General features: G+C 46.0%; 1 protein-coding gene across 4 annotated transcripts in view; it reads left to right on the top strand.

The window, feature by feature from the left end:
• Positions 1 to 13048, top strand: part of cacna1ia (calcium voltage-gated channel subunit alpha1 Ia) — a 186398-nt gene that overhangs the window by 147601 nt on the left and 25749 nt on the right. For all 4 annotated transcript variants that reach the window (XM_043679497.1, XM_043679498.1, XM_043679496.1 and 1 more), the window contains exons 25-26: positions 6749 to 6858; positions 11119 to 11252. In XM_043679497.1, the coding sequence (XP_043535432.1) occupies positions 6749 to 6858; positions 11119 to 11252 (244 nt within the window). The remainder of the gene's footprint in view (positions 1 to 6748; positions 6859 to 11118; positions 11253 to 13048) is intronic.

Genomic DNA, 13048 nt, shown 5'->3' with positions numbered 1-13048 from the left:
AGTAGTTGCCCCTTGAACAAGTTCCACATATCATTTACACTCTTGCCTTGGAGTCTACTTTTCCAAGCCACACATCCTAAGTCATGCCTCACCGCATCATAATTTCCCTGTCCCCAGCTATAACTCTTGCCCTGTAGTATACACTTATCCCTCTCCATCACGAGAGTAAAAATCACTGAATTATGGTCACTATCCCCAAAGTGCTCACCTACCTCTAATTCTAACACCTGGCCTGGTTCGTTACCCAGAACCAAATCCAGTATGGCCTCACCTCTTGTTGGCCTGTCTACATATTGTGTCAGGAAACTCTCCTGCACACATTGAACAAACACTGACCCATCTAACGAACTTGAGCTATAGCTTTCCCAATCAATATCAGGAAAGTTAAAGTCCTCCATAACAACCACCCTATTACTTTCTCTCTTCTCTTGCATCATCCTCGCAATCCTTTCTTCTACGTTTCTAGGACTATTAGGAGGCCTGTAAAAGACTCCTAACAGGGTGACCTCGCCTTTCCTGTTCCTAACCTCAGCCCAAACTACCTCAGTGGATGAGTCCTCAAAGTTGTCTCAGCTTCTGTAATACTACCTTTGGTTAACAATGCCAAACCACCCCCTCTTTTACATCATCTCTGTTCTTACAGAAACATCTAAATTCTGGAATCTGCAACAACCATCACTGTCCCTCCTCTAGCTATGTCTCTGAAATGGCCACAACATTGAAATCGCAGGTACCAACCCACGCTGCAAGTTCACCTACCTTATTTCGTATACTTCTTGCATTGAAGTATACACACTTCAAGCCACTTTCCTGTTTACAGACACCCTCCTTGGAAATTTATGCCATGTTCCTAACCTCCCTACACTCCAGGTCCTGCACCCTGAAGCTACAATCTGGGTTCCCATACCCCTGCAGAGTTAGTTTAAACTCCCCCCAAGAGCACTAGCAAACCTCCCCCCAAGGATACTGGTGCCCCTCAGGTTCAGGTGTAGACCATCTTGTTTATAGAGGTCCCACCGTCCCCAGAAAGAACCCCAGTTATCCAAAAACCGGAATCCCTCCCTCCTGCACCATCCCTGTAGCCACGCATTTAAGTGTTCTCTTTCCCTATTCCTCGAATCTCTATCACGTGGCACGGGTAACAAACCAGAGACAACAACTCTGTTCGTTCTAACTCTGAGCTTCCAACCTAGCTCCCTGAAAGCCTGCCTAACATCCTCGGCACTCCTCCTACCTATGTCGTTGGTGCCAATATGGACCACGACTTCGGGCTGCTCCCCCTCCCCCTCCAGGACCCGGAAAACACGATCAGAGACATCACGTACCCTTGCACCTGGGAGGCAACATACCAAACGTGAGTCTCTCTCGTTCCCACAAAACCTCCTATCTGTGCCCCGAACTATCGAGTCCCCAATTACTATTGCTCTGCTCTTCTCCACCCTTCCCTTCTGAGTAACGGGGACAGGCTCCGTGCCAGAGGCACAGTGAAAATCATGATTTCAGTTGTATTTTTTGGAAAACAACTTTTAACATAACCCAATCATCGAAATTCTCACTTTTTAAAAGGAACATGGGAGTAAATGCGTGAAAGTGAGGTCTGCAGATGCTGGAGATCAGAGTTAAGAATATGGTGCTGGAAAAGCACAGCAGGTCAGGCAGCATCCAGGGAGTAGGAGAATCGACATTTCGGGCATAAGCCCTCCATCAGGAATACGTTTGAGTTGATACTGGATAATAGAATGCTATTTTTTCCTTATTTTTGATTTTAGTTAAAGTACTGAGACAGTGGGAAGAGAGATAGAATTATCAGTGACAGACAGCGACAGAGAGAGGGGGTGTGAGACAAGGAGTGAGAGATAGAGAGAGAGGCAGTGTTGGAGAGAGAGAGAGTGAGACAGAGAAAGAATGACAGAGAGAGAGAGACAGAAAAAAAAGATTTAGATTAGATTCCCTACAGTGCGGAAACAGGCCTTTCGGCTCAACTAATCCACACTGACCCTCTGAAAAGTAACCCACCCAGACCCATTTCCCTCTGACTAATGCACCTAACACTACGGGCAATTTAGCATGGCCAATTCACCTGACCTGCACATCTTTGGACTGTGAGAGGAAACCCACGCAGACACAGAGAGAATGTATAAACTCCACACAGACAGTTGCCTGAGGTGAGAATCGAGCCTGGGACCCTGGTGCTGTGAGGCAGCAGTGCTAACCACTGAGCCAGCCAAAATGAGGAAGGAAGAAGTGAAACACATAGAGCAGGAAAAAGAGAGGGGGAGGCGGAGTGACAGAGAATGAGGAAGTGTGGGAAAGAGGGAGTGAGACAGAGGTAATGAAACAGGGACTGAGAGAGATGGGAGGGAGTATGAGAGGGAGTGAGACAGAGAGAGAGGGAGTGGAGGAGAAGGTGTGTGTGAGAAAGAGTGAATGGGACAAGGAGGGAGTGAGACAGGGAGAGTGGGAGTCTGAGACAGAGTGGGAGTGCGAGGGAGAGAGGGATGTGACAGAGAGAGGGAGTGAGACAGGGAGTGACAGACAGAGAGATAGAAATAGGGTGAGAGACAGGCAAAGGGATAGAGAGAGAGAGAGGAATGTATGAAGGAGAGTCAGAGATAGGATGAGACAGGGAGAGTGGCAGATAAGGAGTGAGTGAGGAAATGAGGGTGAGACCCAGAGGAGACAGGAGTGGAATCACTGAATCATGACAGAGAAATAAAAAGAGGGATTGAGAAAATGAAAGACAGATTAAGTGACTAAATTGAAAAGGATACTTTGCTGAATTGTTGAAAAGTCGATTTGAAATGTTAAATGGAATGTTCTCTTGGGACTGGAATGGTAAATGTAATGAAATCATTGAACTATTCATGTTGTTAATTAAACTGTTGTTCAAATTGAAGTTGAGTGTGAAGGCTTTACCCGTGTTTGCAGGTTAATTTCCTATTTGTTCACTTGCACCTTGATATTCATCCCTGACGAATACTGATCATCAGTCATTTGCATTAAGATATTTAATGAGGAATATATTACTGCCGGAATTGAGAACTTTTTAATCATCTTTTTTTCAAATTTTCATTCCTGTCGGTGCTGCAGATGAAGCAATAGATACTGTGGGTGATATATTTGTAATAACACAATGTGTTAGTGAAAGTAATGCAGTCTGTACAGGACTACAGTGTCTCAGATAGGCGCTCAGTTCCTTCTTGTCTGGGTTGTTATCTCCACAGATTTTGCTATTGCCTTACACTGTTAGGGGCTGTGAGAAAAGGCAGGTCCCCAGCCTGTCTCAACCAGAGTAGGATTTGTTGGCTGAAATCAGAGAAGTCCCTTGAGGAATATAAACAAAGCAGGAAAGGAGTTAAATGAGGAATTGGGAGAGCTGAAAGGGACCACAAAATGACCGAGGCAAGAAAGATTAAGGCGAATGATGAGTTTTGAGAAAATTTGTAGCTCAGGTTGAGGTTCTGGATATAGGTTCGCTCGCTTGAAAATGAGCCTTGCAGCTCAGCGAGCAAACCTACATCCATTAAAGAGAATCTCAAGGCATTTTCCAAAAGCAGATACACTCAGCAGGCCTGGCAGCATGTGAGGAGAGAAATCTAAGTTAACATTTTAGGTCAAGTGACCCTTCCTCAGAAGAGACTTGAGGAAGGGTCACCGGACTCGAAACATTAACTTTGATTTCTCTCTGCAGATGCTGCCAGACCTGCTGAGTTTTTCTGGCAAATTTCTGCTGCTGTTTCTGAATTCTAGCACTCATATTTCTTTTGTTTTTTTCCGAAGGCGTTTAGACATATATTCGGGGCAAAAGAGGGACGGGGCAGGTGCACCAAAGAACAAAGGAGGGAATTTATGTGTGGAGGTAGAGGAAATGCAAGAGGTCCTTTGTGAGTACTTCACATCAGTATTCACCAAGGAGAAGGACATGGATAATGGTACGATTAGGGAGGGGTATGTTGATATTCTAGGGCATGTCGGTATTAAGGAGAAGAATTTATTGGATTTCTTGAAAAACGTTAGGGTAGATAAGACCCCAGGGCCGGCTAGGATCTATCCCAGGATAATGAGGGAGGCAAGGGAGGAGATTGCTGGGATCTTGACAGAGATCTTCGTATCTTCTTTAGCCGCAGACCAGGGGAGACTGGAGAGCAGCCAATATTCCTCTTTAGTTTAAGAAGGGCAAACAGGGATAACCCAGGAAATGATAGGCTGGTGTTCCTTACTTCAGTGCTACAGGAGTTATGAAGAACGTTCTTAAGGACAGGATTTACTCACATTTGGAAAAGGATGGATTTACTTGGGATGGTCAGCATGGCTTTGAGTGATGGAGGTCTTGCCTCACAAATTTGATTGTGTTTTTTTTGAGGAAGTGATGAAGATGTCTGATGAGGGTAGGGCAGTGGATGTTGTCTACATGGACTTTACTAAAACATTTGACAAGGTCCTTCATGGTGGGCTGATCCAGAAGATTAAGTCACATGGGATCCACGGTGAGTTGACAAGTTGGAAACAAAATTGTCTTGGCCATAGCGGACAGAAGGTAATTTTGGAGGGGTGTTTCTCTGACTGGAGGTCTCTGACCAGTGGTGTTCCACTGGGATCTCTGTTGTTTGTCATCTATATAAATGATTTAGCTGGCAATGTAGGGGGCTCTGATGGTTAAGTTTGCAGATGACATAAACATTGATGGAGTTCTGGACGGTGTGGAAGATTGCCAAAGAATAGAGATCAGTTGCAAATTCAGGCAGAAAAATGACAGGTGGAGTTGAACTCAGACAAGTGTTAGGTGCTGCATTTTGGGAGGTCAAATGCAAGAGGAAGGTATACAGTAAATGGTGGGAGCCTTAAGAACACTGATATACAGAGGGATATCAGGGTCCAAATTTATAGCTCCCTGGAAGGGGCAACCCATGTTGGTAAATAAGGTAAATGGAATGCTTGCCTTTATTAGTCAGGTATTGAGTATAAAAGTTGGCAAATTATGTTGCAGCTGTATAAAACTTTAGTTAGACCACATTTGGAGTATTGTGTGCAGTCCTGGTCATCCACACTATAGGAAGGATATAGAGGCTTTGGAGAGGTTGCAAAAGAGGTTTCCCAGGATGTTGCCTGGATTGGAGCCTATTAGCTATAAGGGGAGGTTGGACATACTTGGGTTGTCTTCACTAGAGTGTCAGAGGCTGAGGGACTATCTGATGAAGTATATAAAGACATGAGAGACACAGATAAGTTAAATATTCAGAGTCATTTTCCCACAGTGGAGATGTCAATTATGAGGGAGCATAGGTTTAAGGTGAGAGGGGCAAGTTTGAAGGAGATGTGTGAGACAAGTATTTTACACAGAGTTTGGTAGGTGCCTGGAATGTTCTACCAGGGAGGTGGTAGAAACAGATACAATAATAATGTTTCAGAAGTATTTAGACAGACACATGTAGAGGTAGGGAATAGAGAGATACAGCCTGTGTGTAGGCAGATGGGATTAGTTTAGCATGAAGGAGCAAATTACTGCAGATGTTGAAATCTGTACTGCTCAAGAGTCATCTGGACTTGAAATGTGAGCTCGCTGTCTCTCCATGGACGCTGCCTGACCCATTGGGATCTCCAGCATTTATTGGTTTTGGTCTAGAATGGTTGGCGCAGACATGGTGGGCTGAAGGGCCTGTTCCTGTGTTATGTTACACTTGCCATCTAACCAAAGGAGCTAACCAGCCCTAAAAAACATTGTATATATTAGATAATAACTCTCCTCACCCCCGGCTGTATTACTGAGCATAATGCCATATATAAAACAAAGAATGTCGTAGGTAGAGTACAGGGAGATTCCTGTATCTGCAGAATCATTTTCCACAGTTCACTTACGCGTGGTTTACCGTGGTGGAACATATGAAAGGGAACATTCCAGAACCGGGGACCTGGAGGCTGCGAGGAAGGTACATTTCCCACAGAAATCAATTGGTTCGCTCCAATCCACAGTTTCAGGTTTCTGCGCTATGTCCTGGAATGTAACCCCCGCAGGTACTGGGGGACTACTGTACTGTAGACACATTGCACACTGTGATTCACTGGTTATAACAGTCTATATATTATGTCATGACAAAACATGCATTATAGGGTATGACTATATTTTATCATAACCTTCCTGTGTGACTGGGGATAAGACTGTTATATCACAACGCTGTGGTGACTGGTATAATGCTGTATACTATAATTTAGAACCATAGACCCCTTACAGTATGGAAGCAGGCCATTTGTCCCATCGAGTCCACACTGGCCCTCCAAACAGCATTCCACCCAGACCCACCCCATCCCTGTAAAAGAGCATAGAACAACACAGCACAGAACAGGCCCTTCGGCCCTCGATGTCGCACCGACCTGTGAACTATTCTCAGCTAATCTCCCTAATCTGCACACCCTTAGATTGTGGGAAGAGATACATACAAACCAAGGGAGAATGTGCAGGCAGAGACCTGAGGGTGGGATCGAACCCGGTTCCTTGGCACTGTGAGGCAGCAGTGTTAACCACTGAGCCACCGTGCTGCTATAGTAATGCATTATGGTGACTGGGTATAATACTGAAGGGAAGATCTAATTTTTGAGTTTAGCAGTTGGGCTCTGTGTCTAATTTTAAGTGTTGAAAATTTCTGGAGTCCCCACTGAGCCTCTGAGCTGTCTGGATCAGTGAACAAACACTCTTCATTCTGCTGAATGTTTTTGTTGATGGTAATGTTTTTTCCCTCCACCACCTCAACAGTCTCTGGAAGTTTCTCTGAAATATTGTAACTACATGTTCACAACGGTGTTCGTCCTGGAAGCAGCTCTTAAACTGATAGCTTTTGGATTACGGAGGTTTTTCAAGGACAGGTAAGTGAAGGCTTTTAATCAGACAATGTCACGGTCTTGTCAGGTGTTTAACCTTTGGACCTTTCATATTTAGTGTTCAGTTTAGAGATTTCCAGATTGGCCTCTGACAGGGTGGCCTCCACTTTGCTAAACTCTGTAAAATAAACAGCATCGATTGGAAGTATAGGCCACAACTGTGTGATTAGCAGCTTGTTCAATGGACATCCATTCTATCACCTTCAACCTTAACTCCATCCACCACTGACACAGTGTTCACTAGTTACACGAAGCACTGCAGAAATTCATCAACATTCTTAGAGGGCGACTCCCAAACCCATAGCCATTTCCATCTAGAAGGACAGGGGGCAGCAGATACATGGGAACACCATCCCTACAAGTTCCCCTCTGAGCCACTCACCATTCTGACTTGGAAATATATCGCCGTTCCTTCAAAATCCTGGAGTTCCCTCCCTCACGGCATTGTGGGTCTACCTACACCACATGGACTGCAGCAGTTCAAGAAGGCAGCTCACCCCCACCTTCTCAAGGGGCAACTAGGGACAGGCAGTAAATGCTGGACCATCCCATGACAGTTCAACGCCACCTTCTCAAGGGGCAACTAGGGACAGGCAATAAATGCTGGACCATCCCATGACAGCTCAACACCACCTTCTCAAGGGAATAGTTTCTCAAGAGTGATACCAAAGTTGGAATATTAACGCTGTTTCTCTCTCCACAGATGCTGCCAGACCTGCTGAGTTTCTCTAGCACTTGGTTTTTATTTCAGATCTCTGGCACCTGCTGGATTTTGCTTCTACTTTCATTGATCTGGGGCAGTGGATCTTGTTTCCTCCTTTCCCCAAGGATTGTGACCCCTCCCAGACCAAGGCACCTCAGGGACACTGATTGTAATCTGTTGTGTTTCAGCTCATCAGGGCAAGGGTTTGGAAACTGAAAATGAAGCATCAGCCAGCCAGGATTGCACAGAAAACCAGAGCAGGCCACTGGCTGTTCTGAGGACAAAAGTGAGGACTGCAGGTGCTGGAGATCAGAGTCTAGATTAAAGTGGTGCTGGGAAAGCACAGCAGGTCAGGCAGCATCCGAGGAGCAGGAAAATTGATGTTTTGGGCAAAAGCCCTTCGTCAGGAATGAAGACATTGACAATGAAGACGTGCCTTCATTCCTGATGAAGGGCTTTTGCCCGAAACATCGATTTTCCTGCTCCTCGGATGCTGCCTGATCTGCTGTGCTTTTCCAGCACCGCTCTGATCTAGACACTGGCTGTTCTGAGTTGGGATGTTTTGTTTTAATTTGGCGAATACAAGAGGCCAGAGCATCAGGACACAGGCTCCATGTGCGTTCACCCAGAGAGTGAACACAGGAAATCCTGAATTGCTGCGGAACATTCCGGCAAAGATTATCCATGGCATCCCAACAGCAACTGTTGGACGTGAAATATTCATAACAACACTGACTTTGACTGTGCAAATTAAATGGTTCAAACAAAAAATAAATTGCAGCTGGAAGTAACGTAATGATGTAGTGTCTCAGGAGGAGTGAGGGCAGACAGCTCCCTCTTTAAAGAATCTTGTTCATCCATAGCAAATCGGTATTTAAACTCTGGTTGATCATTCATCTCTTTGAACTGGTAGCAAAATTAATTTATAGCATGAAAACAGAAAATAACTCATTGTGAAGCTCAGACCAAACACTCAGGAAATGGTCGTGTAAATAAGGTGGAGAGTGTGATTGGAACCATCTGACTAATTCTGAGTCATTGTTCAGCTTTTGTGCCATCTTTTCCAACTCTCTTGCCCTTCCCCAGTTTTGGGGATGAATTTGTTCCATGCTTTGAATGTTCTAAAATGGACCATAAAAACACTTTTAACCCAATCGGCTCTATCAGAGGCTGACACAGTTGCATCTTATCCTCAATACACCCTCCCTCCACCCAAATTTAGACTCTGCTCCAATTTCCACACCCTACCCAATAGAGTCATACAGCATGGAAACAGACCCTTTGGTCCAACCAGTCCATGATGAATATAATCCCAATCTAAACCAGTCCCATCCACCTGCCCTGCTCCTGGCCCATATCCCTCCAAACCCTTTCCTATTCATGTACTTATCCAAATGTCTTTTAAATGTTGTATTTGTATTGCATCAAGTACTTCTTCTGGCAGTTTGTTCTACACAGGTACCACACTCCTTATAAAAATTATTGCCCCTCAGGTCCTTGTCTCCTCCCACCTCAAAGATATGCCCCCTAGTTTTGAACTCCCCCACCCCGGCTATTCACCTTATCTAAGTCCCTAAAACTTTAGCAACCTCTGTAAGGTCATCCCTCCTTCGCTGTAGTGAAATTCCTTCAATATATTCAGTGACCCAGCCTCCAGCCTTCCCTGGTAGAAAATTCTACAGACTGACCATCGTCTGAGTGAAGAAATGTTTCCTCATGTCAGTCTGAAATGGTCTACCCCCTATCCTGACTCTGCATTTCCCATGACAAAAGCACCCAACCTACACATCCCTGGATACTTTCCCAAGGCCAATCCACCCTAACCTGTACATCTTTGGGACTGTGGGAGGAAACTCGCTCAGACACTGGGAGAATGTGCAAACTCCACACACACAGTCTCCCGAGGGTGGAATCGAACCTGGGTCCCCAGCACTGTGAGGCAGCAGTGCTAACCATCATGCCAACCAGTTCTACCTCAACATGAATGCTCCTCCAATCCTCCATTTCTCTCGGGCTCTGCGTTCAGGATGCCATCCTCCACTCTGCCAGCCTCAGACTGTGTGTTGAAAGATGGGATGCTGGAAAAGCACAGCAGGTCAGGCAGCATCCGAGGAGCAGGAGAGTCGACATTTCGGGCATAAGCCCTTCATCCCCCTAACAAAGGGTTCATGCTCAAGACATCGACTCTCCTGCTCCTCAGATGCTGCCTGACCTGCTGTGCTTTTCCAGCACCACACTTTTCGGCTCTGACTTTCCAGCATTTGCAGTCCTCACTTCCTCCCACACTGTGTGTTGCTCACTGAGTAATGTGATGTGCTGCTTGCTGCAGTAGAATAGCGAGGCAAACTCTTCCTAAGTCTCACGTGTGAGGAAAGGCACTTGGACAAAGCTCGGAGTTCAGCGAAGGTTAGGATTATTGTTTGAGAGAGTGAGGGATAAGGTTAGGGAATGTGGAATGACCTGGGAATACTGAGGAAACATCAGTGCAAGTTCCTGTCTTCCTGTCCCCGTGTGAGTGAGACATGTTGGTTAGACATTGCACGGACTGATTGGGAGGATGTGACTTCAGTCGCTGTCAGCACCTGATCATAGGAGCTACAGAAGGAATCAATCTACTTTACATCTCAAAGGTCCATTCAGAGTTTACACGTCCCCAGTTTTATTTTCCATCACCTGGGGGTATAATCACCGTTTTATTGTTTATTATTGTTATTATTATTCCTGGTCTGTGAGTTATGACTGTTCTCACAACAAAATCGCTTCACTAAATTAGTCAGCAAGACAAGCCAAGCTTTGACTCGACTCGAGCTCTCTCAAACATGCTGCCAGGAATCAATCAATCCCAGCGGCAGCTCCCAGCCAAACGTTCAAATATTCCGGGGTCTGGATCATAACATTATACAATGCTGCATGAAACTGTCACAGCAGGACCCATGCTGTCCCTGTCCTGGGAGTGTTTGATGGGAGACAGTGTAGAGGGAGCTTTACTCTGTATCTAACCCCGTGCTGTCCCTGTCCTAGGAGTGTTTGATGGGGGGACAGTGTAGAGGGAGCTTTACTCTGTATCTAACCCCATGCTGTCCCCTGTCCTGGGAGTATTTGATGGGGGGACAGTGTAGAGGGAGCTTTACTCTGTATTTAACCCTGTGCTGTCTCTGTCCTGGGAGTATTTGATGGGGGGACAGTGTAGAGGGAGCTCTATTCTGTATCTAACCCTGTGCTGTCCCTGTCCTGGGAGTGTTTGATGGGGACAGTGTAGAGGAAGCTTTACTCTGTATCTAACCCTGTGCTGTCCCTGTCCTGGGAGTGTTTGATGGCGGACAGTGTAGAGGGAGCTTTACTTTGTATCTGCTGGGAGGTGATGCAGCTTTAGATGTGGTTGAAAGTTGCTAGACAACTTCAGACATGTCTTTTCCTTCCTTCCATGTGAATCCAGGGCAGGTTTATTGACTCAGACCTGTTCTGATATCCCCTGCAGTCGATGAGAAAGTGAAACCCATTGTGGGTGAGCCCTGACTGGGATCTGTATTTGTGTGGAACAGGTGGAACCAACTGGACCTGGCCATCGTGCTGCTCTCTGTGATGGGGATCACTCTAGAGGAGATCGAGATCAGTGCTGCCCTGCCCATTAATCCCACCATCATCCGGATCATGAGGGTTCTCCGGATTACTCGGGGTAAGTGATAGGTCGTACCTGAGGCCTTCCTCAGACAGCAGCGGGTACTGAGCAGTACCTGCAGAGGAAGATGGAGTACAATATATCGTAGGAAATGGCTAAAAAGGGCAGGTCAGAATCCTGCAGCGAGTAACTCCCCTCCTGTCTCCCAAAAGCCTGTCCACCATCAACAAGGCACAAGTCAGGAGTGTGAGGGAATACTTCCCACTTGCCCTGAATGGGTGCAGCTCCAACAACACTCAAGAAGGGGACCATTCAGCCCAAGATGTATCTGCTGGCTCTTTGAAGGAATTATCCAATTTGTCATCCTGAGCAATACGTAACCTATTCTCCAAATCCCTCATTGAGACTACTGAAGCCACTTTAATCGTGGGTACATTTCCAAACCTTCCTAACATCAAGCATCCAAAACTAAGTGGAGCTGACATCTGCCCAGCACTCTGTCTGATTGCAGTAACATTTCCATTCTTCTCAATATTCTCCTGTAATGCTGAGTAGAAATTCCATTAGTGTTGCTGATCACTTGCTGCTTCAGTGAGCTATTCCACTCCCAAACTCCTGACATTCTCCAAACAGCTCCCCAGTTCCTGATTTGCCTGTGACTGTTTATTCAGGATGCAGACAGGGAGCTGTATAGTTTCACAATGTATAATATTCCGATACAAACCCTGAAATCATTTACCTTTGAGTGACCTTATCACCACCTGTTGTCAGTCTGCCCTCTCCCGTGCTCTGTGATGTCCAAACACATTTTCGCTCTTTGCAATTCACCACAGCTCCTAGTTCAGTGTCCCTTGTGAGTTTAGGCACAGTTCATTCTCTCCCCACTGTCCATTCTCATTTATGACTGATATCCCATCACAACAACGAGCACCCCGAGCTACAAATCTTCGCACAAACTTTGAATCCCGTCTTATACTGGAATTAGAATTCGGTTTATTGTCACCTGTACTGAAGTTACAAAAGGACAGGAGTACAATGAAAAGTGTACAATGTCACTAACACCTGACATCATCTTAGGTACAAAGTACCTTGGTACAGTCCAAGGCTTAAAAAATAGAGAAAACAAAGAAAAGCTTACACCACGTTACAGATGTACAATAGTGTAAGAAATAAAGTGAAAACTTTAGACATTACATGACATTGGTGTGATGCTGTTCTCAAATCCACTGATGTTTAACTCTTTACTTGTAGAGCTGATGACCAAGTTTCAATTATATAGGAACAGCAGAGATTAGAGACAACTGCATAGAAACAGGCAGTTCGGCCCAAGTGCTCCATGCTCACCCCCCTCGTTTCTCCTCACCTTATCCTTCTATAAATTATTTCTATGGGATGTGCAAGTCACTGGCTAGGGCAGCATCTATCGCCCATCCCTAATTGCCCAGAGGGTAGCTAAGAGTCAACCCCATTGCTGTGGATCTGGAGTCACGTGCAGGCCCAGAGCAGATAAGGATGGCAGAATCCTCAAACATTCCAGAAGATTCCCCCAGCCTCTGGAACTGTTCGGGCGCCATTAGCTATGCAGCTGCTGCAGCTACCATCCCCACGGTGATGAATGACGTCGCTTCCCCCCCCCACCCTATCATGACCACTTCCGCCCCTCACAATTCCTCATGCACCGCACGTGACATCATTTCCACCCTCACATCATCGCTGGTGTCACACGCTCAGTGGCTCCCCCCCCCACTGCCGTGTTCGCCACCACTTCTGCCCCCACCAACACCACTCACCTGCATTCTGCTGACACGCCCCCCACAGATCCCACTGTCACCATCCCCATCCCCAGAACCCTG

Source organism: Chiloscyllium plagiosum, chromosome 39 (assembly GCF_004010195.1).
Source record: "Chiloscyllium plagiosum isolate BGI_BamShark_2017 chromosome 39, ASM401019v2, whole genome shotgun sequence".
NCBI classification, from domain to species: domain Eukaryota; kingdom Metazoa; phylum Chordata; class Chondrichthyes; order Orectolobiformes; family Hemiscylliidae; genus Chiloscyllium; species Chiloscyllium plagiosum.
This window is presented reverse-complemented; position numbering and strand designations above follow the sequence as displayed.